The following is a 22,498-nucleotide window of genomic DNA, read 5'->3' as shown; positions in this document are numbered from 1 at the left end:
CTTTGTACAATCTTTGTACTAAGCTTTGGCTACTCTGGTGGTGGCGCCCCAGTTCCTTCGGCTGGTCTGGCCGCTCAGCTTCGATTTTTGATCGGACCAATGGGTGTGCGATAAAGCTCCAAAGTGCGTTCTGATTGGCCCGCGTCATGGCGCAGGTGTGTTTCGAAACCCACGCCTTATTTTTATACACTGTACAAACGGCGCCGTCATGAGCAACAGCAGCTTCCCGATCCCGCTGCCGCCATCGCCGACGCTCTCGGACGACGACCGCGCGACAACTTTCGCGGCCGCGCGGACGTCGCCGGCCATGGCCCGCCGCTACGTCGTGGGCGTCTGCGCCATGGAGAAGAAGACGCGGTCCAAGCCGATGCAAGAGATCCTCCGGCGCCTCAACAAGAAGAAGCAATTTGACCTCGTCGTCTTCACGGACGAAATGACCCTGCGCCAGCCGATCGAAGACTGGCCGATTTGCGACGCCATGTTCAGCTTCTACTCGACGGGCTTCCCGCTCGAGAAGGCCGAGCGCTACGTGCAGCTGCGCCGACCCGTGCTCGTGAACGACCTCTCGATGCAGCACGTGCTCTTTGATCGGCGCAAGGTCTACGAGGTGCTTATTCGCAATGGCGTCAATGTCCCGCGCCACGCGGTCGTGAACCGTGACGGCCCAACCCCAGACGTCTTAGAGGAGAGCGAAAACTGCATCATCGTCAACGGCGTCCAAATCAACAAGCCGTTCGTTGAGAAGCCTGCGAACGCCGAGGACCACAACATCTATATCTACTACCCGACGAGCGCCGGTGGCGGCAGCAAGCGCCTCTTTCGCAAAGTCGGCGACCGGTCGTCTGAATTTTACCCCGACGTCAACCAGGTACTCTGTCTCCTCTTTCGCTCCATACAAGCTCCTGGGTGCTAGGTGCGCCGCGAAGGCTCGTACATTTACGAAGAGTTTCTCAACACGCAGGGCACGGACGTCAAAGTGTACACCGTTGGACCCAACTACGGCCACGCCGAAGCGCGCAAGTCGCCCGTGCTTGACGGGCGCGTCATGCGCGACAGCGTCGGGAAGGAAGTGCGGTACCCGGTCATTCTCAACTCTGTCGAGAAGGACATTGCGCGCAAGGTGTGCCTCGCGTTCCAGCAAACCGTGTGCGGCTTTGACCTCCTCCGCGTCCGCGGCACGTCGTACGTGTGCGACGTCAACGGCTGGAGCTTTGTGAAAAACTCAAAAAAGTACTACGACGACTGCGGGCTCGTGCTGCAAAACTACCTCCTCACGGCCCTGCGCTATCGCAACAATCGCAGCAGCCGGTCGCCGCGGTACCCGCCAAGCCCGTCGTACTCGCCGCCTCCTTTTTCAACCGAAGCGCTCGTCGACAACAACCACTACCCAGCAATGGGCTCGTCGCACTCGTCCGATCCGTTCGAGCACCTCTCGGGCAGCTTTGGCTCGCCAGGGTCGCACCCGCCACCGCCGGCCCACTCGCGCCTAAGCTCGAGCTCATCAACGTCAACCGACGACATGCACCACAACTGGCACGAAAAGAAGGAGGAGCTACGCGCCGTGATTGCGATCGTCGTACGCACACACAGCATGTATCGAGTGGTCTAATACAATGTGACTAGCGCCACGGTGACCGCACGCCCAAGCAAAAGCTCAAGACACGTGTGTGGGCGTCGAGCCTCGTCAACTTCTACGAGAAGCGGCGCACAAAGGACAAGTTTGACGAGGTCAAGGTCAAGGCGGTTATGGACCTGCAAGAGCTCCTTGACATCGTGCGCAACCTTATCAAGGAGTATGCCCCCAACGTCGGCTCGAAGGGCGCTGTCTGGGAGAAAGAAGGTCGGACTCGCCAACATATGTACAATTGAAACTCATTGAGAGAGTGCAGGCGGCGACAGCTTTGAAAAACTGCTGCAAATCAAACGCGTGCTGGAGCGCTGGAAGTTTGCCGGTATCAACCGCAAGGTCCAGTTCAAGCCTCGGCGCGAGTACATGCCGCCGTCGTCGGCGTCCGGCACCAATTCGGAGCTGCTCCTCATCATGAAGTGGGGCGGCGATCTCACCGAGACGGGCAAGCGCCAGGGCGAGCAACTCGGCAACCGATTCCGCAACGAGCTCTATCCTGTTGAAGAAGGTACGACCGCTATCGCTCTCGACGGCTGGGATCATTGCGAATCGCAGGCGGGCTCCTCCGGCTGCACTCGACGTTTCGACACGACCTCAAGATCTTCACGTCGGATGAAGGGCGCGTCCAAATGACCGCGGCGGCCTTCGCAAAGGGCTTTCTCGAGCTCGAGGGCGACTTGACGCCGATCCTTGTGAGCCTTGTCACGACGTTAGACAAGGATGCAAACAAAATGCTCGACCACTCGGGGCAAGCCGACGCCAACGAAGAGATCGAAAAGACCAAGGCTAACATGCGCAAGCTCCTCCACCGCGAGTATGCATCTGTCGACGCGTTTGTTGCGGCTGCGGCGCCGCTCGGGACGGCGTCCATGGCGGCTGCTCTGCGCCAAATTGCACAACCGCTCGAAGCGCTTCGGAAGCTCCACGACCTTATCAAGCTCGTCAAAACGGAGATCAAGGAGATTGGCGCCGAGGCCGAGAAGACTGCCGTGCTCCTCAACGACCCGACGGTGAACGAAGTGTACATGGGCGAAACTCTTGTCCTCGTCTCGGAGCGCTGGGAGAAACTGTACCGCGACTTTTACTCGGCCAGGAAGCTCGAGTACGACCTAAGCAAGCTCCCTGACATCTACGACTGCATCAAGTATGACATGCTCCACAACTTTAAGGGCGCCATGTCCCTCAAGCACGGTCGCGCCCTCTTTGAGCTCGCCGAGTGCTTTGTAACGTGCTACGTGCCCCAAGAATACGGTACTCTTGGAACCATCTTGATGGTCGAGAGCCCACAGTTGGACTCCACTAGGCATGGACGTGGCGGAGAAGCAATCGATTGGTGCCAAGGTCTCCCAAGCGCTCTGCGCCAAGATCCGCTCAGGTAGGCGATGGATCTGCGCTAGCATGCTCGACGATCTCACCATGTGCGTAGACATTGCGATGGCCATGACAATTACCCGGGACGAGACGCCCGCGGTTGTCAACAGTGCAATTGGATACGGCAGCGGCAAGTCGTTTTTACCGCTCTGCACGGACGATGCGGAGGAGATGGACTGCCTCGAGCACAACGGGTACCGCCTCGACCCATCATTTGCGAAGGAGCTACGCATCAAGAGCCCCGGCACGCAAGTGCGCACGCGCCTCTACTTTACGAGCGAGTCCCACATGCACACGCTACTAAACGTCCTCCGACACCAATGCCCAACGTGGACGTCGCGCGTGGCCGCGGCGACTGCTGCGCCAGCGTCTCCGATCCGCACGGCGGCATCTGTTCCTGAAGAAGAAGAGGTGACCAATGCCCTCCTCAAGCAAATGGGCATCAACAAGATCCACGGCGACGGCCCGAAGATCCAGTACGAGATGGACCCGGCCAAGATGATCACACCCGAGGCCCTCTCCGCGCTGGACCACGTCACGGAGCTGGACTACCTCGCGCACATAATCGTGCGAGTCTTTGAGCAACCGTGGCTGCCGGTATGGCATCATCCCGCGTCCTAGCTCATGGTCTCTGTCTAGGAGGAGGACGAGCACCGTTTCCGCGTCGAGATCGCCTTCTCCCCAGGTGTTCGAGGCGACCCCGAGATGCCTGAGATCACGCGCAGCACATCGACGTCGTCCGCATCATCGTCGGGTTTCGGCATTTTGTCGCCGCCGTCGACGCCCACGGGCGGCGTCGACATCCCGGCTGCGCGTGCGTTTCTCGAGAAAAAGGACTCGAGCCAAATGGACATCATGGACCCGCACGTTGTGGAGCCGGACAACAAGATCTACCTCACCACCAACATGCCCGGCGCCATGTTTGATGACATGCTCGGCACGTGCATTGCCTCTGTCTCGACGACAACGGCGCACGGCTACGTCCCGGAGAGTGTATAGCAACGATACTGAAACAGACTACGACTATCGATATTCATCGTGCGTTGACTCTTGTCCTCGGCGGCAGTTGACGTTGGTTCGATTGGAATAACTATACTCAGTGGCCGCGCAGGGCTTCTTGGTCCGGTGCTTCTCAGCGACAGCGTCGACCTCCGAGCTCACAGGTTTTTGGGGACCTCATCGAGCGTAATCGCGGTGCAAGAGTGGGTCCGAAACAGTTGACCTGTTTCTATATCGCGGCCAACGAGATGGAAGCTACGTTTACTTACGCATGGGCATACGACGCCGATGTTTCCTTTCAAATGGTCGCCCATCCGCTAGTCAACCATATTGGCAGTGTCCCTCTGGCTTGTTCGCACGGCTCGGAGCATGGTCTGGCGTCACGTCGCAGGTTGCCGATGTGGTGAGTCGCCTAGTGCATCGAAAGAGCCGCTCACGATTACCTGATCGCCTCCCATGACGTGCCCCTGAGAGGCAGAAGCCAGCCGAGTCCGCTCACAGCTATCGACACACAAGAGGGTATAGCAAATGTGTATTACGACGACTATCTAATACGAGCATGAATGATTTTACTCTTGGCCGGCCCAGTCGCTGAAGCGCTGCGCATGGTACGCGCTCGAGAGGGCGCACAGCGACGCGACGACAATCGGGACCTTACCACCCGTCTTGACAGCGCGGAAACCCATGGCCGTCATCGTGAGTGCGCTGAGCGTGAGTGCGACGGCGTGGCCATTGGCGATTTGGTCGTGCTGCATCATGTAGCCAGCCACACCAAAGCCGGCACCGATGCCGACGCCCGCGACGAGCGAGACGATCGAGCGCTTCTTGACGTAGCCCATGACGCCGCCAATGCCCTATTCGCCATGCGCGTCAGCCGACGCGCTCGCACGCGTGTCTTACCAGGAGGGCAGCCATCGTGTACGTGGGGTGGTGGCCAGACATGGCGAAATCCGAATTGACGGCGTCGGAAGATCCTTCGCGAGCCGTGCCATAGAAAGTTCGCGACCGCAACCTGTATCCGGACGCTCTCGGTCAAACATGTCGCAGGGACGCGGTATCCGGACAAATTGACCAGAACCCTGTCAAGTCCACCTAACGTCTTCTTCGAGCAGGTGACAAGGCTCTGAAGTTGAGGCGAGGAGAAAAGCGGACGCAAACCGAGCGATATCGAATCGGTGGCGTGCACATCAACCTAGCTCCAACACCAGGTTGAAGTCCGGTGCGAGCGACCCGATCGTCGTACGACAGCAACGTCGGCTTGAATTGCATCGTAGTAAGTGCATCGGACGACGACCGCAGCACAAGCAGATGACAGCAACATGCATCTCGGACGCCATGAGGCAACTGCACGACAGCAGCCACTGCTAGGTCGCGCCATAGTATTGACGAGATCTAAACGTCAAATCGAACCCTCTTCGAAGCAGCTACTATCATAGAGTAGCTACACCTGTCTGTCAAGCCAGCTCGGTCGCCTTTAGTACCTCCATCGATCCATCGCATCATCGCAAGAGCTTCAGGAAGTGATTGATAGTCCATCGGGTGTCACATGCGACGCGGCGCTCATGGATCGCACACCGTTCGGGTTGGGACAAGGGCGGAGACGGCGTGGGCAAGCATCCTGCCCGATTTTGGGATTCGCCATGAACGACGAGGAGGCAGCTTTGCTCATGGCGGCGCTTGCGGCCGTCGAAAGCGACATCGAGGGCGACGAGGTGCCACGGTTCGCGTCGTCGTGCTCTGTGCTCGACCACACCAAGATTGAGCCCATCGCACTGGAAGCCAAGGACGACGCGGACGCAGCCTTCTACTACAATCTCGACCTCATCTTCCCGCCGCCACCGCCATGGGACCTGCGCCTCGCAACCGCCTTCCTTGAACGCTACTGGAAGAACGGGCGCAAGAACCTCCAGTGCTTCCCCTTTTGCCCCGAGTACCACGACTTTTACGAGATGAAAATGCACAACAAGAAGCACGCGTCCGTTGGCGTCTGCCGCACACCAGTACACTGCACACTCACTGCGCCGTCCACCGCAGTGCCACTGCACGTCCTCGGCCGCTTCGAGCAGATCTCACCTGGACGACAAGGGGCGCTACCACCCACGTTCCCACCGCCCAACGGCGCGGGCTTCGAGCTCTTCCAGTCCGAGTGCTTTGAGGCCACAGAGGTCGAGGTACGCACGCGTAGCCTCAACGCGACGCTCACCGAGTGGTAGACGAAGCGCGTGACGCTGCCTACGGGGTTCCTCACGACGACGTGGATGTTCTTGCCCGACGTCTGGAAGGTGCAACCACTCTTGCGCAAGAAGCGCAAGGCCACGCGTGCAGGCCCAGCGCAGACTTTTCCGTTCTACTTTCGCGTACTACGCATGAAGCTTTTGGGCGTACTCATCGTGCTTGCTAGGTGTACGTGTACATCAAGGAGCCTTGCGGCGCGATGCGGTGCCAGGCCACCGTGCTCTCGACGGCCTTTGAACTCTTCTCGACCCGCACGATGGACCGGCTCAAGAAGGCGTGGGTCGTGCGCGTCTAGCGCTAATCGTGTTATAATCGTGTCTTATATTAGTCGAGCGTCGCCACGTCTTCCGAGCGCATCTTGAGCGACTCGTTGTACGCCGAGTCGGCGGCCGCCGCCCGCTTCTTCTCCTTGACCAGCTCTGCTTCTTGCTCGGCGATCGTCGCCTGCAGGCGCAAAGCCTCGGCCTGCGCCGCCTGGAGGCTTGCCGTGAGCTGCTGGCGCTCCTCGTGGATCATGCTCGCACGACTACATACACATGTATGCACAATAAGTCGCGGCGCATAGAGGATGAGGCTACCGCTCGCTCGAAGCCAACTCGTCGGCAAACGTCTTCTTCTCGGCCTCGGCCTGGTCAATGCGCGCCTGCTTGCCTGCAGACAACACGTACGTCAAGACAATGCAGGCTTGGCATCAAGACGCACCCGCGAGCTCGAGCTCGTGTTCGCCGCGGAGACTCGTCATTGCTGCCTGGAGCTCCGCCAACTCCTTCTGTAGGTCGTACTTTTCCATCTGCGCTTCGTGGGTGAGCTGGTCACGCACCGCTTGCTCCCACTTTTGGTGCTCGTGCTCCTTCTCTTCGACGAGCGCGTGCTTTTCTTCGACGTCGGCCTCGGCGGCCTCGACGCGTGCGAGGGCGTCCTGCAGCTGCGCCTGCAGGTACTTCTTCTCCGTCTCAAGCTGCGCAATCGTCGTCGCCTGCTCGCTGTCGCGCTGCGTCATCTCCGTCACGCGAAACGAGAGCGTCTCTTGAATGCACTGCATTTCGAGCACCGTGGCTTGTCGGGCTTCAAGGTCCTTCGACTTCTGCTCCAACTCGGCGTTGAGCGCAGTGACGTCATTCTGTGCGTCCGCCAGCGCGGCTTGCACCGACTCGAGCGACGCCTCGAGCGCCGCGACCTGCGCCATCTTCTCCTTGAGGTCCGTTGTCGACTTCAAGAGCTCTTCGCTCGACGCGACGAGGTCGGCGCGAAGCGTCGCCATCGAGTCGCCCGACGCCGATAGCGTGCGCTTGAGCGTCGGTGCCGCGACAGGTGCCGCCTTGATGCGCGACACCGCCGTTGTCGTCGGCTTTGTGATTGGCTTGGTCACACGCGACGCGGGCTTGACCAGCGGCTTGGCGTCACTCGCACGCTTGACTATCGAGTGCCATTGGGCGATTGGACAGAGATCTGCAGACACGGACCTTGGCTACCGCCGTTGGACGAGCTCGTACTGCTTGCGTCGTCACTCGCGCGCCCTTGGATCAACAAATAAGCTACGATGCATACAAGAGAGGCGACGACGTACCCTTGGGCGCGGCAATCCCTGACGGGCCCGTCGACGGACGCTTCACGGCCGCTACAAAAGCTCGCACCCCATTTCTCGTCGGGAATGTTAAAGTACCACGGACAGGTGCAGTCTTGGGCGTCAGCGACTTGACGACAGCAGGCTTTACAGACGTGTCGACACTCGGCGGCGTCTTGGCCTTGACAGCGACGCGGGGAATCGTTGACACCGGCTTGGCTCGGGCCTTGGCTTTAAGCTCTGTCGCCGTGGGGCTCGGGCTCGGGCTCTTCTCGGGTGCGGGCTGCGGTGCGGCCTCGAGCTTGGCGACGATGACTTCGACGGCAACCTTTGCAACATCTTCAGCTTCGGCGTGCTGCAGCTGGTGCTTGGCGAACGACGTGAGCTCGATTTCGCGGGCGAGGACGTTGAGGCACGCGAGGATGCGACGAGTCGCATCAAGCGTCGGCAAGAGGCCGCTGCAAGTGCGCTTGAACTTGGCCTCGTCCATCTCGGGGCTCTGGGAAAGCGCAACGAGATCGTCCAACTGCTTGGCCGTGAACGGCAGCGGGTGCCGGTTTGCAACACGGTCCGCAGCGATCCGGAGCGTGCGCACGACGAGTTTCAAGTCGAGGAACGCCGTCTTGATGGCGCTCCAGTCGCCATTGGCGGCTTTTTCGTCCATGCCCGCGCGGGGCGGAGCAAAGCGCATGAGCTGCACGATGGCCTTGGAGAGAAGAAGCACCCCGGGCGGCGCGGTCCGGTAGTTGCGCAGCACGCGGAGGTCCTCCAGCTTGACTGTTTGTGCGATGTCCAGCGCGTGGAGATGAGCCTTGACTTCGGTCCACTTGGCCGCCGTCTTGGCGTCGGCACTGACGAGCAGCGTCGGGACATACGCTGGAACGTCCGCGCCTTCCTTGATCCAGTACCGGTGCTGGCTGTGCACCGCGTTATACATCTCAACGTTGACGCCGGCCATCTGCTTGAGTGACGCCAGCGGGCACTGCGAAAAGAGCGCGTCGTACGCAGCGCGCGGGAGGCGCAGAAGCATCGACCGCGGCTTGACTTCCTCGGTTGTCTTGCTGCCAATGCTCTGGCGAGCTTGCAGCGACAAGCGTGGTTGGGCCGCCTTCGCGGGCTTCGCGGTAAGTTTCTCTTTCGGTGCAGCCTTCACTAGCTTGGACGCTGGCTTTTCAACCGGCGATTTGGCCATGGGCTTGCGGAGTCGCGACGGCGACGTTTTGGCGACGACCTTGGTAGCTGCCTTCGGGACGGACGTGGGCGCTACAGGGGGGTGTACATGTACCTCGCTCACTGGCGTCTTCACTGGCTCTTCAACGAGATGCACAGGATCGTCCATCGCTTCGTCGTGGCTGGGCTCGGCCTCACACTCCTCGACATGCACTTCACCGTGGTCGTCGGTCAAATCATCGGGGTGCTCCGAGTGCTCTTCGCCAAAGTCCACGCTTCCGCTCGCCATGTTCTCACCATCTTCAGGTACGTCTTCATCGCCATGCTCGTGGTCGTCGTAACTCGCTTCAAGGACATCAGCGTTCGCCTCTTCGTCGCCCGTGGGTTCGGAGTCATCGTCGTCGTGGTCCGCGCCGTCACGGCCATGATGATCCGCTTCGGCGTGGTCACGCTCGTGGTGCGTCGGCGACTCCAGGCTGTCGATCACCTCGGTCAGGTCGTTAAAGTCGGCGGTCGTCTCGGCGGGCGTCGTCGCCATGTCGGTCTTGCGCAGCGCTACTTTGCAACTGACTTCGTGCTGCTTTTTTAATTTTGGATCGCCCGAAAGTCGTCCTTCTTTTTATTGGCTATAAATCCATTGACATGAGCCACGATTGGCCAAAATGCACAACCGCAGCGTTTTTCACGTTTTGAAATCGCAGCGCCGAACAGGCAACGAACGTTGATTTTGATGTTGGACGGCAAACAACGCGTTTCGGTTGGCCGAAATTCGAATCTTTTCGGCGTGATGGGCATCAGAGTATGATCATGGAGCGGCCTAAGCACCTCGTCTTGACACCAGTCCCTTGCACCAGTCAACCTCCTGCGCCTCGAGGAGGGGGGCAACTAGAAGGACGGATCCCACGGAGCACTGGTGGGCGGAAGTGATCTCGATTCGTTGAAGAAAACCCGCCCATCCTGTGCAATGTACCGCATCAACCCACGCATTTCTCACGCATTTAATGGCATCCGTTGAAAAAGTCAACCAAGCAGACCTAAGACCCCACATCGCTCCCCTAGGTGTTACGCCTACCGCGCACTCGGTCGTAGGGACACGGTCGAAGCGTCAAGAATGCGGAGAGGCCAAGCCAGAGTGGCGTCACCTCAACAAAATCATCGAGGTTTTCACACGCCTGTGTGACCTCTGTGTGTGAAATGACGTGTGAAATAAGCTCTGACAGGTGATCCGTATAATCCGCCACGATATCCGGTTCTCGAACGGCAAGAAGACCGATGGGCAGCGGCAAGGACAAGAAGCATGAGAAGAAGCGCAAGCACAAGAAGGACGACAAGAAGGAGAAGGTACATGCACGGTGCTACCTTCATCCGGCGGTGCATACCATGCGCCATATAGTCGTCGAAGAAGTACAAGACGAGCTCCGACGACGCGCTAGGTCGCATGAACATGGAGGTGATACTGCCATGACGATGGCATGGCGCCACACATGTGGTCTAGGCGGCAGCCGCGTTCATGGAGGCGCTTTGTGAAGAGCACCCAGCGCTCGCGGGCGATTTGCTTGGCATCCTCAAGATGGTCGAGTCGGGCGAGGCTGTCGTCATCGGCGGTATTGAGGTGCTCCGATTCACTTGCAGTGCAGCACCTGAGCGTTTTCTAGAACACCGACATTCGCTCCAAGCTGGAGCGGCTTTTTCCGCTCATGGGTCTGGCCGAGGTACTGCATGGCTATTTGATGGACGCTGCAGGCTACGTCTAGTCGGGTCCTGGTGGTGCATACTCCAAGCACAAGGTCGCCAAGCGTACCAACCTGCGCGACCGCTTTGGCTCGATCTTGACGCGGTTCATGGACAAGGTAATGCGACAAAACGATCGAGGCATCGCGGCAACCCATCGGTGTAGAAAAACGAAGCGCCCGCAGAGGACGCGAAGCGCCCGATGCCCATGGGGCCCCAACGCCCTCCCAGTACCACTTACTGGATTGCTGCAGAATGAGACGTGATGACATAGCACTGCCGCCGCCACCTGCCACCTATGACGACGACGACGACGATGGTGTCTGCGTCGGGCCGGTCTTGCCCGGCATGGCGGGTTTCCGCGAAGCCAGTGCCGAGGTCGAGGCGGAGATGCAGCGCCGCGCCGATGCTCTCGAGAAAGAGCAATGGAACCGCGTCCGAGGCATCACAACGGACGCGCCGACGACCAAGCCCGTGCTCGAGCGCGAAGAGTGGATGCTCTCGCTGCCCAATGACCCTTCGATCAAGGACGCTCTCGGTGGCCTCGGCGACCTCACGGGGCGCAAGTTCCGCAGGTGGGCGTCTCTCCTTGTCTAGATCGATCCAACAGATGACGGTATATGTGTAGTCGCGAGAAGGACGAGCGCGACGACTCGTGGTTTGCGTCTCCCGAAGAGCGTCAGCGGGCCCTTCGCGAGAAGAGCCAAATGTACGTGGCGAATGATGACCCGTCATCCAGTGCCACTTGCTCTGTACTAGGGACCTCTTGGGGTACGTGCCCGGCGGTGCAACCGTGCGACCTGCAGCCAAAGAGAAGGAGGAAGAAGAGACGTTCATTGCACCGCAACCGCGACTGGGCAAATCGCTTCTCGAGGCCCATCAAGAAAAGATCGCTGCCGCAACAGCGCACTCGGGTGGCGAGGCGCCGGCCAAGTGGGATCGGTATGCGCTTTGTAAATGCGCCGTCAACTGAAGAGAAGGATGATGTGTAGCGAGCGCGACATCAACAACCGCCGCAACCTGTCGCGAGACACGGCGAACGACCTCATTCGCCAGGCAAGCGAAATGAGCTCGCGCTTCGCAGCGCCCAAGGTCACGCGGCAGTTTTTGTAGCGAGTAGGAAGACATGTACAATTGGACTACAATCGACTGAGGTCCACCAGAGCGTGAAGCAGATGCAGCCCGCGATCGTGAGCGCGACGAGGATGTTGTTGCGCATCTTCTTGCGCCGAATCTGGTCGACGAGCACGTTGATGCCCGCGGTAGACGACCCTACCGTCGTGACCTTGCCGCGCGACCCGTCGAGTTGCGCGCGCTGACTCAAAAGGTTCTCCTTGACCGCCATGGCGATGCTACCGCCATCGGCATCAGAAATCTTTAAAGAACGACCGCGCTTTGGACCTACTTGATCGAGTCGTTGGCCATCGTGCGGGATGCGTCCAGCATGCCTCGCTCGCGCAGCAAGGCCTCGGCTTCGGGGTCCACGGACGGGTTCTGTTCCCTACAGAAAGAGATTCTGAGCGAGATGCACGGCAGCCGCAGACCTACTTGCGCTGGAAGAGCTTTGCGCATCGGACTTTCGTGGATCGTGCTCTAGTGCACGAGCATGATGTTACAAAGAGGACGCGATCACATGCACGGGGTGTTGCCGTACGGCGGAGCGCTTGAACTGCTGGCCAAAGTCGAAGTGCAGTTCTCGATACCGCTGCAAGACGGCCTCCTGGGCCATCGAGCCATTGCATGCCGCGGCCATGCGGTCAATGATGTCGGCCAACGAAGACAGGAACTGCTCGATCTCAAGACCGAGCTCAAACTCGTTCTGGTCGGCTGCCTGCGGCGGGTTCTCTACGCATGGCACCTGCATGGAGCGGCGCTCGATACGACGACACGCGTACCTTCGTCGAATGGTCGACTCGTGCGGCTCATGGAGCGGGCGGTGGATGCATAGGCGTTGACCTTCTCGTCGAGGGCGCGCTCGACGACGCGGGCCTCGCGCTTGAGGTCGTCCCACCGACTCATGCTGCGGCAATATGCGGAATAAACCCGCCCGTAATGTGTTTCGACGATGTAATTTAAATAGCATGCTGTTTCTATGTCAAGATCCGTAATAGAATGCTCAGTGGGCCAACGGGCGGGTCCCACGTCACTTGCCAACATCATCCGTCATGAGCCGCGTGAAGGAGCAGCTGGACCAGCTCGGGGCGCTCGTGCTCGACGCGGCCGAGCAGATCAGCGCGGAGAGTGAGAGCCAGCGCAACCTCCTGCGGGCGCTGTGCGCGCTCAAGACGCCGTCACCAAGATCCTCGTCGAGCCAGGCTCGAAGAAGGAGGTGGCCGCTACGAACCTGCTCCGCTGCCTCCTCATGAGCGTGCAAGCCTACCACGGCAAGGCGATAGGAACCGATGGCATCGTTCAAGTCATCTGCGACATCCTCGTGCTCGCCTACGATGTGAGCGCGACCACCGACTGCATGGACGTTGTGCTCAGCAAGACAGCGCCGCTGTACGCCAAGCTCACGATCCTCCGAGCGATGGCGCAGCTAGAGTACGCGCAGATCGCGGCTGCCGGCGCTCTCCTTCCCGAGCTTCTCTCGCTCACGACGAAGCACATTCGCCACGCCGACCTCTACGTCCGGCACACGCTTCTCGCGGCGCTGGCGTCGATGCTTCGGCAGTTTAGCTTCCACGCAGTGCCGTACCACGCGGAAGTCACAAAGCTCGTCGCGAAAGCAACGACGGACAAGTGCCCAGAAGTCCGCCATCTCTCTGGCGAGATACTCTTTGTGCTCATTGACGCGACAGACATGAACGAACCGTCCGGCGCTGCGCTCGACGGTCTCTTCCACGTCCTCTCCAAGGCGCTGGACGACCCGTCGCCCGAAGTGCGCCGCGTCATGGCAGTCAACTTTGGCAAGCTCCTCTCGCTCTACGTGCTGCGTGGAGACCGCCACGTGCCAGACACGGGTCGTCTGCGGTGCCGTCGACGCCGAATCCGTCGGCCGTCGAGGGAGACGACGCGGACCACCGCTTCAAGTCGCTCAACTTTAAGCTCTCGACGGTCTTGACGCGCAAGACGAAAACGCCGAGCGGACTCGCAAGCGTACCCCACGCGCTGCAGTACATCAAGGAGACGCTGCTGCTCGGCACTTCGTCGTCGATCGGCGGGTCGTTTGCGTCGGCAGCCATCGTTGCCGCCAACTTGTCTGACTTTTTGCCCGACGACTTTGTCGCCGACACGAGCTACGGCGCGATCCTCGACGCGCTCTTGTCTTGGCTGGACGCGCCGCTGCCGTCCACGCACGAGTTTGTCCGCGCGCGCAACGCTGTCGGATACGCCTTGCGCCGCCTCGCACACGCAGCGCAAGAGCGGTCGCAGCCGTCCTGGCTTCGCGCACTCCTTTCGCAGCTGCAAGTGTCGGCGCGTACGCACCACCAGCGACTCGTGCTGCTCGTCGAAGTGAGCCACGCGACCATGGGCCTCGGCGAAGCGGCTGTCGTGTTTGCCGACGAAGCGACGCAAGCGCTCACGCACTGGCTCTCGCACGAAAAGCACAGTGTCCGCGTCGAGGCCGGCGTCGCCCTCGCGTCCTTGGCGGTCGCCGTACCTTACCGTCGCCAAGCGCTGCTGGATGCGCTCCTCACGGCCCTCGCGTCTGCCGTCGACGCGGCGGCAGTCGGTGCCGACACGCTGCTTCTGTACCGGCTGCACGGCACGTCAAACGCCGTTGCGCACCTCTTGCGCGCGCTCAAGTTGCAAGCCGTTGGCTTTTCTCGGTCGCTTTACGACCGGCTTTTGGTGCTCGCCGAGCGCATGCTCACAACCCAGTTTACGCCGCAGGTGGCCGATGCGGTCTGGCTCACATGCACGCGCGGCGGCTGGGACGTGCTCAGCGCCCTCGTCGTGCTCGATGCAGCCTATACGCGCAGCATCACGAGCCGTCTCAGCCACCTCTGGCTCCAGGCCAGCGTGTCCCAGGCCCGAGACCCGTCGCAGGAGCTTTTGCGCATGGAAGGCGCGGTGATTGCGCTCTACAGCTTTATGGCGACCAAGCCCACTACGGACGGTCTCGACACGCTCTGCGCGCAGCTGCTGCACGCGACGCTCGAGGCCGCTGCGGCGTTTGGGACGCCGACCAAGCAGCGCGCCAAAGTGGCCAAGCACCGCGTCTTGTGCTGGACCATCAAGGTCTTCCAGTGCCTCCCGCCGAGCGTCTACGCCGACTCGTGGATGCGGCTGCTGGATCTGGTGGCCGAGTTTACAACCGCGCAGCCGCTGACGTCGCTTGCGCGCGCGTCGCTCGTGCCGCCGTCGACGACGTACCTCCAAAGCCACGATCATGTGCTCGACATTTGCACGCCCGCGCGCCTTGCTGCTGGCGACGCGCCCGACCCGATGCTGCCCCGCGGCCTCAATCTCATCCTCGCGCTCCTCCTCCCGGACACGGCACTCTCGGACATTGAGATGGAAACGACGTACGTCGACAACTTTTTCTCGCAGCTGACGAGCGCGATGCACGCTGGCAGCGCGTTCACGTACGTGCGCATGGTCGACGCCTGCGTCCACGTGTTTCCCGGCGTCTTCCTCGCGGTGCCCGACGAGCTCCAGCTGCGCGTCCTCCAGCACTTTGCCGGTGTGCTTGGCGACCACCGCGTGGACTGCGTCGCCAACGTCTGCGCCCTTTTGTTCGCCACCGTGCGCGAGGCCCACGTCCATGTTCGAGACTCGACAAAAACCTCTGCGTCCTTTCAATCAGCGCCGTGGCTCGGCGCGATGCAGGCGATGCTGCTTGAGATGCTCTCTGCACCGACGGGCAGCGTGCGTCGAAGCGCGGCTGAAGCGCTTGGGTTGCTCGGCTCGCTCGCAAGCGAAGCTGCGATTCGCGCACTCGTGAACGAGCTCGAGACAAAAATCACAATCGACCAGCACGACAACCAGTCGTTGTCGCTTGCGGGGAGCGCGCTCGCCCTCGCGCACCTCAAACGCAGCTGCGGGTCGCGCTGCAGCATTGACGTGAACTTGCTCTTTCGCATCAATATGGAGCACGTCTTCTGTATGGCGCAACCGATCCGGTCGTGGGTGCTTCACGCCTGGAACCTGCTGCTCGAGTGCGTCAACACGAGCGGCGACTACGACGATCAGTACGTCGCGCCGTCGCTGGCACTCATCGAGAGCCACCTCGTGGCCGGCACGCGCTTCACGCCGCTCAACTGCGCCTTCAAGAAGACCACCGTGCTGCGCATGACGTCGTCCGTCTGCACGTCGCTTGGCCAGGTCATTTTCAGTTGCCGACGGGACGCTTACCCTTGAACCCCGTAGATTGTCAACAGCATCGTGTCGGCGCTCGGCCCTGAGCTCTTGCAGGATCCGGACCGCATTGACAATTTGTATGGGATTTGGGACCTCTTGCGCCTCGGCGCGGACCCGCGCGTCGAGCTCGAGTACCTTCGTTTTGTCGAGCAGCTCGTGCTCTTTGCGCCCGCGTACTTTCGCGTCTCGGACCTCGTGCGCATCCAGAGCCAACTGCTCGAGAAGACGACGCCGGCCGCCTGCCGCAGTGTCATGCTCCTCATCGTGCGCATCCTCGTCGAGCGCGAGCCAGGATTCATCGCCGGCCACAGCCTCCACGTGACGCTCTTCCAGGCCCTTGACGTCCACGAGCGCATTCTGGATTGGAGCGCGATGCCGCTCTGGCGCGGCCTCTACATCCACGCGCGCCGGTCCACCACGAGTGCTTCGAGCGAGCTCCAAGGTTGTTTGAACGCGCTGCTTCTAACCGACTGCGGCCGCGTCACGGATGGCAACAAAGTTGCCGAGTGGCTGCTTCTATGCCGGGGCGTTGCGGTGGGTGGCGTCACGGCCATGGTCGAGAGCCCGCGCGGGAAGGACGCGAACGCCGCAATGGACCTCTGGCGCCGCACCAGCCACCGCGTTTCGACGCTCTTGAACCCGCTGCCGTGCTTGCGCCGGCGTGTGCGCGAGTTTGCTGTCACTTGCGTCCTCGCACTCCTCGACCACGTCGGTGCATCCAAGGCGGCGGCCGTGCACTTTGACGTGATGGCAGCGCGTCAAGCGCTCGGTGCAGACGATGCCAACTACATTGCGCTCTACATTGACGAGCTCGTGACGCTCGGGTGCCAGATTAGCGCCATGTCGATGGACGGCTTTGAGCTTCAGCACATCCAGAGCGTCGGCCTTCGACTGCTCAACGTCGTGTGCGAGAAATTAGCCACTTGTGACGACCCGGACGAGCCTGGCGCACACGTCCTCGCGCAGTACCAAGCGCAGCTCTCGTCGACGATTCGGCGCGCGTTCCCAAAGGAAGGCGCTTCTAGCAAGCCATTTTGCCACACGTACGAGGCGCTATCGATCCAAGGATACTACATGCTGTCGCACATTCTGAGCCATGGCATCGTCAAGGACAAGGTCGCAATCAACCGCCTCGTCAAGCTCGGACTCGTCTCGGACTTTACGTTTGCCCATCTTGGCTGCAGCAACGCAGTGCGCTTCACGCTTGCCATGGCCGCGCTCTCGAGCGTCGCCCAACTCGCGTCGCTCGGCGTTGACGTGGCGTCCATGACGGCAGCGTGGGTCGCCAGCATCCAAGACTTTAGCGCTCTCGTCTTGCTTGCGGGACCCAGTGACTTTGGCGGCGCATACTTCACGTCGTCGCAGCCAATTGACGAGCTGCGCAGCGTCGCGCTGGCACACGTGGCGCCGATCTTGGCGGCCGTCGGTGCAACTGGCGAGCACGGAACGCTCGTGCTCACGGCGACGCTTCTGCATCTCTCACACACGTCCAAGCACGCGGACGCCGCGGTCCCCTTGCTGCAGTCGCTGCCCGCGCTCCTCAACACGGGGTTTTGGGCGTCGCTCCAGCGGGAGAGCTTTGAAAACTTGCTCCAAACGCTCGGACTCTTTTGCTCGTCGTCGGTCCCGAGCGTTCAGGTGGAAGCTCTCCGCGGTCTCCAGCTACTGGTCACGAAAGACGGCGCGGCCTTTGTCCAGCGGACGCTGCGTACCGAGAGCGACTCGGTCGGCAACTCGGCGCTCGTGCACACGATCAGCGTGGCAACGACGTACGTCCTGCGGCACGCGGTCGCGACCAAGACGACGACGTACGCTCCAAGCGTCGTGACGGAGGCGTTGCGCACGGCCGTCGGCGGCATTCTCCTTTTGGTGTCGACCCCTACGTTTGGCGCCGGGTTTGTTCTCGTCGCCAAAGACGTGCTCCTTCGCTTCCTCCGTGAGCCATGGTTCGAGACTGTTGGCGCCGCGTACATTGAGTCGACGCTCCGGGTCGCGGCCGCTGGTGATCTCCACCCGACGCTGCCATCGGCTTTTGCAACGTTTCTCGCGGCCATCCAGACACCGCTTACCGATGACGCGTCCTTGTCACATGGCGAGCGTCGCTTGCTCCTCTCTGCCGCCCATGCAGTGCTAACGTACGGCCAAGCGATGCCCGCGTTTGTTCAGTACTCTGCCCCGTTCCACACATCGATGGCGCAACTTTTGGCGATCCGGATCGCCGATACGAACCGCGACGTCGTCGACGATGCGTTGTATGCCGCGCGTGTGCTGAGCGACTGCGCCCCAGCGCCCTACTTAAGTGTCCTCGGGGCGCCCGTGGTTGACCTTTTGTCGTTTCCCGAGGTTGACGCTGCCCGCGTGGATGCGATCGACGGCGTCTTGGGTGTCGCGATGCTCAAAATGCCGGTGGAATCGGTTGACGGGCTCCTGCGCCTGCTTTTGCCACTGCTTCTGCCACTGCACTCTTCGCAAACCGCGTCGGTGAACCGCATGCTCGTCACGTACGCGACGACGTACGCCGTTGCCTTCAAGGCGGCCGTCGCCGGTCTCTCGCCATCCACCAAGACAAGCCTCGAAGGCGCCCTGCGCAGTGCTCTCTCGCGCCCCGTGTCAACGGCAACAGTCGCAGCATCGTCATCGCCGTTGATGAGCCTCGACCTGAGCCGATATGGATAGATAGACCTAATGATGATGTTTTCTCTCTCAAGAGTACGAGCACGACGCCGTCGGTTCTCTCTGAGCACGATGTTCCCTGCCACACGAGACGATCGATCAGCAGAAAAGGCGACTGACGAGCTAACGGAGTTGCGTCAACCTTCCGTAGCTCGGGTACTTGCATTTCAAAGACAGCTTAAAACGTCGTTTCCGGCGCTTCGGGGCACAAGACGCTTTGGGCGACGAAGAGCTGCAGAACCGCATCGAGCACAGCGGGCACCGACTCTGCTGTGAAAAACTACAGGTGTTCCCTGAGCCACCGAGTCGACATGATGTGAGGTACCTGAAGCCGGCCCAAGTTCTCGAGAATGCAATCCTCGGACGAGACGGAGAAGAGTCGATACGACGACATCTCGACGGGCAGCTGTGCCACGTACTTGGCGATGAAGCCACGAATGAACCGATCTAGGCGACATTGGAAAACTATTTAGAAAGGACATGGCGGACGCACCCGACTCGGAGCCGGTGCCGACAACAGTCGTTCGTCGCGTGATGTTTTCACTGCTCAAAACTCGTCAGCTTCCCATCACATAGGAGGACCTACCTCGCGCTGCTGTGGCTGTGCGTGAGCGCGCGGTGGCTCGCACACAAGTCGCGCCACGGCACCGAGATCGTGACACTCTGCACCGACTTGCCCACGCTCTCGCAATGCAGCGTGAGTCGCAGCGGCGCGTGCTCGACGTTGTCTACGCTGTTGTCAAGAGTCGTCGTCGACGATAAGGGAGCTCCGTACCGTTGGCCTCGAGCATTATGTGGTACAAGTTGTACGCAAACGCTTCCATCGAAACCGAGTTGACGCTGACGGCGTGGAGTGCGACGACGCACTGGTACTGGTGCTGCAACCAGGCGCAGATGAGCGCAAGGAGGTCTTCGTTGCCCTGCAAGAGGAGCACGTCCGTGCGCTTCTTCGTGCCCGGCACGTCGGGCGTGTAATAGATAAAGCCACCGAGGCGCCGCGGTCCGCTCACGAGCGTCTCTGTGATCGCGAAGAGCGCGACGTCGCCCTGCGAGCGCACGCTGGCCGTGACCGTCTGGTTGGCCTTGAGCTCGCCCGCCATGTTGCTGCGCAGGTACGCCACGAGCTCCATGGCGTCGGCCGACAGTGTCGCCGCGTCGTGTGAGAACTTGTACATGGGCGAGACGCAGTAGACGTTCCATGCGCCCTCCGTCACGAGCACCGACAGCGGCGCCGGCTCCTTCACCGACATTGTAGCAAGTTCGGTTCTGACGCGCAAGCCGGTTGGTAACGCTGTATCTCTGATTGGCCACTGCCTCGGCATTTCAACCAATCCGATTACCACGTCCGCCGCTCTCCAGCGCGTGGAGCAAGATGCGCACACGTACGTGGCAGCCCAAACGTTTTGTACTAGTACGGGATTACACGCTCGGCACGTTGAGCGCTCGGAACTGCTTGACGATCTCCATGACCTGGTCGCCGGCAAAGCGCCCGAGGCCACCGCCCGCCGCCGCGACCTCGGAGAAGGCCGAGACCGTGTCTTGGAGACGCGCGTCGTGCACGAGTGGCTCGCCACGCAGGTGGGCCGCCGCCGCGTGCACCCGGCCGATTGTCAGCGGAACAGGCTCGAACGTGTGGTCGCCGTACAGCACCGGCGTCGTGTGGTCGCCTGTCAGCACGATTGTTGCCTAGCCACCGAGTGCATGAGCCCCATGCCGTGTTGTAACAACGTACGGTGGGCGACGCGGCCGCAAGGCCATGCAGGAGCTGGGCAATCATGGCATCCGCGCGCTCGATAAACTTGAGCTAGCCCCTCGCTGAGCCTCCTCGGACACACGACAGATATCGTTCGGTACCTTGGTCGCGACGTTGCGATCGTGGCCAGCGTCGTCCACGGCCTTGACGTGCACAAAACCAAAGTCGTAGTTGCCGGACGCGAAGAGCGTTAGCGCCTTCTCGGCCTTGGCGTGCAAATTGGTGTGGTAGTCGCCCGTCGCGCCCTCGACCGGCACGACGTCCATGTCAAGCGACTTGCCCAACCCCGCAATGATGCAGGTCGGCGCGATCATAAAGGCCCGAAGACCGTGCTTCTTTTCAAACGACGGCACCTACGCAGTGGCCATTAGCAGTTGGCTCTGTCATGCCATGCAGGCCTACGCTGATGCGCTCGCCGGGACCGCGGAGCAAGATGAGGTTGGCAGGCGGCAAACCCCGCGCGACGCGATCGACGTTGATCGGGTGCGCCGACAAGGCTTTGTGGATCGCGTTCGAAGCGTTGTTCAAGCACTAATCATCGTTGCTTCCAAGACGACCGACAAGGGCCGAGGTACCGTGGCGGAGAAGGCTGCGTTCTCGTTGGCACCGGCGGGAACAGACACCTGCAGCGGCAAACTAAAAACGTCCATGCATCGACACGCATCCAAGTCTCAAGCAGCAGCGTACTTGTCCTTGAGCGGGTCCGTGCCCGTGATGTTGTCCGTGAGTTTGGGCCCCTTGAAGACGACGCCGCATCTACGCGAGTCGACTTGGCATCGGACGATAGGTTGTGGCGCCATACCGGTGCTCGGTCGCGTGCTTGCAGACTACGCGCACGCCCGGCACGCCGCAAGGGTCTTCGATGGTATTGACAAAGTCGCAGAGGTCCTTGCCCCACTCGTGGAAATCCCGGTCGACGCGGCGCAGCGTCACGACGTTCGTCGTCGGGTCGAGCGTCGCAAAGTTGCACTTGAACGCGACGTCGCCAGGCTCCATGTCGAGGCCGGCGCCCATCGCCTCGAAGGCACCGCGCCCGCGGTAGTTGTTTTGCGGGTCGTAGCCAAAGATGGACATGTGCGCCGTGTCGCTGCCGCACGCGAGGCCGGGCTCGACAGGGTCCATGAGGCCGCTCAAGCCGCCAGCCGCGATCGCGTCCATGGCTGGCGTTCGCGCCGCTGCCAGTGGCGTTGCCACGCCGGCGCCAGGGAGGTACTTGTCCATCTCGATGGACCAGTCTGCGAGGCCATCAATGAGCACGAAGAGAACGGGGCCCCGGTTGTCGGTCGTCATCACAGTGTCGGAACCAATGCAGCGATTTGATTGACTGCCTTATCCGGACACATCCGGATACTACTGGGCTTGCCATGGATACCAGGGGTAGGGATGCTGGACGCAAGTGGACGCAGATAGACTTTGCTATGATGTTGAGGTAATCGTTGTCTTCTTGTACATCGAAATTGCGATCTTCGTGCGTCACGACTGCTCGGTCATGAGCGATTGATAACTCCCGCCATTGTCTTTGTCGACGTCGACGCGGCCGCGGCGGAGGACGGAGGACGCTCGACCCCGCATGGCCCAGTCGCGAAAGATCGGACACGACGCAGCGAGCTCCTGGAACCGCGGCCACTCGTCGCTTGGGCCCTTGGGCTGCACGAGACTTTTGGTTTGCCAGAGAAGACGTACCGTCTTGTCGTCGTCGACGGGTGCCGCTTCCATGCGCTCGACAAGCAACGCAAACGGCTTGGCAACGAAATGGCCGCACAACCACGGCTGGGGAGCTTTCTCTCCAGCGAGCCACGCTGGGAGGTCGCCCTGAACGTCGAGGTGCGCGTCAAAGGCGGCGGCCACGGCGCTTCGAGCCGAGTGCGCTCCGTACTCGCCAATGAGGTCGGCGTCAGCGACAACCTCGACGCGCGACGTCAAGAAGGCGACGGCCAATGGCTCCAAGTCCACCGACACACCATTTTTGACGAGGAACGCTGACGTCGCGCGTATGCCAAAGCGCGGGGTCAGAGGGACAAAGGCTGCCCACGCTGCGGTGTAGAGCGACAGCGACCGCGAAAGCTTG

General features: G+C 61.0%; 9 protein-coding genes across 9 annotated transcripts; 4 read left to right on the top strand and 5 right to left on the bottom strand.

Annotated features, from left to right (window-relative positions):
• The first annotated feature begins 196 nt into the window (after nucleotides 1-196).
• On the top strand, nucleotides 197-4,039 carry SPRG_10627 (hypothetical protein). Its single transcript, XM_012349752.1, has 8 exons — nucleotides 197-868; nucleotides 914-1,576; nucleotides 1,624-1,840; nucleotides 1,890-2,135; nucleotides 2,183-2,878; nucleotides 2,931-3,002; nucleotides 3,054-3,595; nucleotides 3,638-4,039. The coding sequence occupies exons 1-8, from the start codon at nucleotides 209-211 to the stop codon at nucleotides 3,995-3,997; spliced, it is 3,456 nt and encodes a 1,151-aa protein (XP_012205142.1). The 5' UTR covers nucleotides 197-208; the 3' UTR covers nucleotides 3,998-4,039.
• Nucleotides 4,040-4,514: 475 nt separating this feature from the next.
• Nucleotides 4,515-4,983, bottom strand: SPRG_10626 (hypothetical protein). The gene is made up of 2 exons (XM_012349751.1): nucleotides 4,898-4,983; nucleotides 4,515-4,851 (listed from the first exon to the last, which is right to left on the bottom strand). Exons 1-2 carry the CDS (start codon nucleotides 4,937-4,939, stop codon nucleotides 4,567-4,569), a joined length of 327 nt encoding a protein of 108 aa, XP_012205141.1. The 5' UTR covers nucleotides 4,940-4,983; the 3' UTR covers nucleotides 4,515-4,566.
• A 654-nt stretch (nucleotides 4,984-5,637) lies between these two features.
• Nucleotides 5,638-6,527, top strand: SPRG_10625 (hypothetical protein; the record flags this gene model as incomplete). Its single annotated transcript, XM_012349750.1, has 3 exons — nucleotides 5,638-6,168; nucleotides 6,211-6,354; nucleotides 6,399-6,527. The coding sequence occupies 3 exons, from the start codon at nucleotides 5,638-5,640 to the stop codon at nucleotides 6,525-6,527; spliced, it is 804 nt and encodes a 267-aa protein (XP_012205140.1).
• On the bottom strand, nucleotides 6,510-9,543 carry SPRG_10624 (hypothetical protein). Its single transcript, XM_012349749.1, has 6 exons — nucleotides 7,896-9,543; nucleotides 7,800-7,850; nucleotides 7,696-7,749; nucleotides 6,935-7,648; nucleotides 6,811-6,883; nucleotides 6,510-6,758 (listed from the first exon to the last, which is right to left on the bottom strand). The coding sequence occupies exons 1-6, from the start codon at nucleotides 9,502-9,504 to the stop codon at nucleotides 6,557-6,559; spliced, it is 2,703 nt and encodes a 900-aa protein (XP_012205139.1). The 5' UTR covers nucleotides 9,505-9,543; the 3' UTR covers nucleotides 6,510-6,556.
• A 695-nt stretch (nucleotides 9,544-10,238) lies between these two features.
• SPRG_10623 (hypothetical protein) lies at nucleotides 10,239-11,670 on the top strand (the record flags this gene model as incomplete). The annotated part of the gene is made up of 9 exons (XM_012349748.1): nucleotides 10,239-10,307; nucleotides 10,360-10,416; nucleotides 10,462-10,578; nucleotides 10,622-10,678; nucleotides 10,721-10,816; nucleotides 10,864-10,927; nucleotides 10,972-11,272; nucleotides 11,326-11,406; nucleotides 11,457-11,670. The coding sequence occupies 9 exons, from the start codon at nucleotides 10,239-10,241 to the stop codon at nucleotides 11,668-11,670; spliced, it is 1,056 nt and encodes a 351-aa protein (XP_012205138.1).
• A 120-nt stretch (nucleotides 11,671-11,790) lies between these two features.
• Nucleotides 11,791-12,716, bottom strand: SPRG_10622 (hypothetical protein; the record flags this gene model as incomplete). The annotated part of the gene is made up of 5 exons (XM_012349747.1): nucleotides 11,791-12,049; nucleotides 12,103-12,191; nucleotides 12,246-12,290; nucleotides 12,352-12,542; nucleotides 12,593-12,716. The coding sequence occupies 5 exons, from the start codon at nucleotides 12,714-12,716 to the stop codon at nucleotides 11,791-11,793; spliced, it is 708 nt and encodes a 235-aa protein (XP_012205137.1).
• Nucleotides 12,717-12,862: 146 nt separating this feature from the next.
• SPRG_10621 (hypothetical protein) lies at nucleotides 12,863-18,709 on the top strand (the record flags this gene model as incomplete). The annotated part of the gene is made up of 4 exons (XM_012349746.1): nucleotides 12,863-12,938; nucleotides 12,983-13,647; nucleotides 13,704-15,968; nucleotides 16,014-18,709. 4 exons carry the CDS (start codon nucleotides 12,863-12,865, stop codon nucleotides 18,678-18,680), a joined length of 5,673 nt encoding a protein of 1,890 aa, XP_012205136.1. The 3' UTR covers nucleotides 18,681-18,709.
• SPRG_10620 (hypothetical protein) lies at nucleotides 18,684-19,944 on the bottom strand. Its single transcript, XM_012349745.1, has 5 exons — nucleotides 19,453-19,944; nucleotides 19,264-19,405; nucleotides 19,171-19,220; nucleotides 19,003-19,124; nucleotides 18,684-18,957 (listed from the first exon to the last, which is right to left on the bottom strand). Exons 1-5 carry the CDS (start codon nucleotides 19,925-19,927, stop codon nucleotides 18,856-18,858), a joined length of 891 nt encoding a protein of 296 aa, XP_012205135.1. The 5' UTR covers nucleotides 19,928-19,944; the 3' UTR covers nucleotides 18,684-18,855.
• Nucleotides 19,945-20,065: 121 nt separating this feature from the next.
• On the bottom strand, nucleotides 20,066-21,743 carry SPRG_10619 (hypothetical protein). The gene is made up of 7 exons (XM_012349744.1): nucleotides 21,233-21,743; nucleotides 21,118-21,186; nucleotides 21,006-21,066; nucleotides 20,833-20,961; nucleotides 20,532-20,783; nucleotides 20,410-20,481; nucleotides 20,066-20,363 (listed from the first exon to the last, which is right to left on the bottom strand). The coding sequence occupies exons 1-7, from the start codon at nucleotides 21,718-21,720 to the stop codon at nucleotides 20,097-20,099; spliced, it is 1,338 nt and encodes a 445-aa protein (XP_012205134.1). The 5' UTR covers nucleotides 21,721-21,743; the 3' UTR covers nucleotides 20,066-20,096.
• Between the last annotated feature and the right edge of the window lie 755 nt (nucleotides 21,744-22,498).

Source organism: Saprolegnia parasitica, assembly GCF_000151545.1.
Source record: "Saprolegnia parasitica CBS 223.65 unplaced genomic scaffold supercont2.57, whole genome shotgun sequence".
Classification (NCBI taxonomy): domain Eukaryota; phylum Oomycota; class Saprolegniomycetes; order Saprolegniales; family Saprolegniaceae; genus Saprolegnia; species Saprolegnia parasitica.
Note: the sequence above shows the minus strand (reverse complement) of the source record. Positions and strands in the feature narration are given on the sequence as shown.

Excerpts from the sequence above, each read along its gene's own strand:
- SPRG_10626 (XM_012349751.1), bottom strand. The coding sequence starts at position 4,939 with ATGTCTGGCCACCACCCCACGTACACGATGGCTGCCCTCCTG. Across the intron at positions 4,852-4,897 it reads ACACGATGGCTGCCCTCCTG|GGCATTGGCGGCGTCATGGG; the intron begins GTAAGACACGCG and ends CATGGCGAATAG.
- SPRG_10624 (XM_012349749.1), bottom strand. The coding sequence starts at position 9,504 with ATGGCGACGACGCCCGCCGAGACGACCGCCGACTTTAACGACCTGACC. Across the intron at positions 7,851-7,895 it reads CAAGACTGCACCTGTCCGTG|CGGCCGTGAAGCGTCCGTCG; the intron begins GTACTTTAACAT and ends GAGCTTTTGTAG. Across the intron at positions 6,759-6,810 it reads GAGTTGGCTTCGAGCGAGCG|TCGTGCGAGCATGATCCACG; the intron begins GTAGCCTCATCC and ends ATGTGTATGTAG.
- SPRG_10627 (XM_012349752.1), top strand. The coding sequence starts at position 209 with ATGAGCAACAGCAGCTTCCCGATCCCGCTGCCGCCATCGCCGACGCTC. Across the intron at positions 869-913 it reads TTTACCCCGACGTCAACCAG|GTGCGCCGCGAAGGCTCGTA; the intron begins GTACTCTGTCTC and ends CCTGGGTGCTAG. Across the intron at positions 3,596-3,637 it reads TTGAGCAACCGTGGCTGCCG|GAGGAGGACGAGCACCGTTT; the intron begins GTATGGCATCAT and ends GTCTCTGTCTAG.
- SPRG_10619 (XM_012349744.1), bottom strand. The coding sequence starts at position 21,720 with ATGACGACCGACAACCGGGGCCCCGTTCTCTTCGTGCTCATTGATGGC. Across the intron at positions 21,187-21,232 it reads AAGCACGCGACCGAGCACCG|ATGCGGCGTCGTCTTCAAGG; the intron begins GTATGGCGCCAC and ends CGACTCGCGTAG. Across the intron at positions 20,482-20,531 it reads ATCGCAACGTCGCGACCAAG|CTCAAGTTTATCGAGCGCGC; the intron begins GTACCGAACGAT and ends GCGAGGGGCTAG.
- SPRG_10620 (XM_012349745.1), bottom strand. The coding sequence starts at position 19,927 with ATGTCGGTGAAGGAGCCGGCGCCGCTGTCGGTGCTCGTGACGGAGGGC. Across the intron at positions 19,221-19,263 it reads CACAGCCACAGCAGCGCGAG|TGAAAACATCACGCGACGAA; the intron begins GTAGGTCCTCCT and ends AGTTTTGAGCAG. Across the intron at positions 18,958-19,002 it reads AGAACTTGGGCCGGCTTCAG|TTTTTCACAGCAGAGTCGGT; the intron begins GTACCTCACATC and ends GAACACCTGTAG.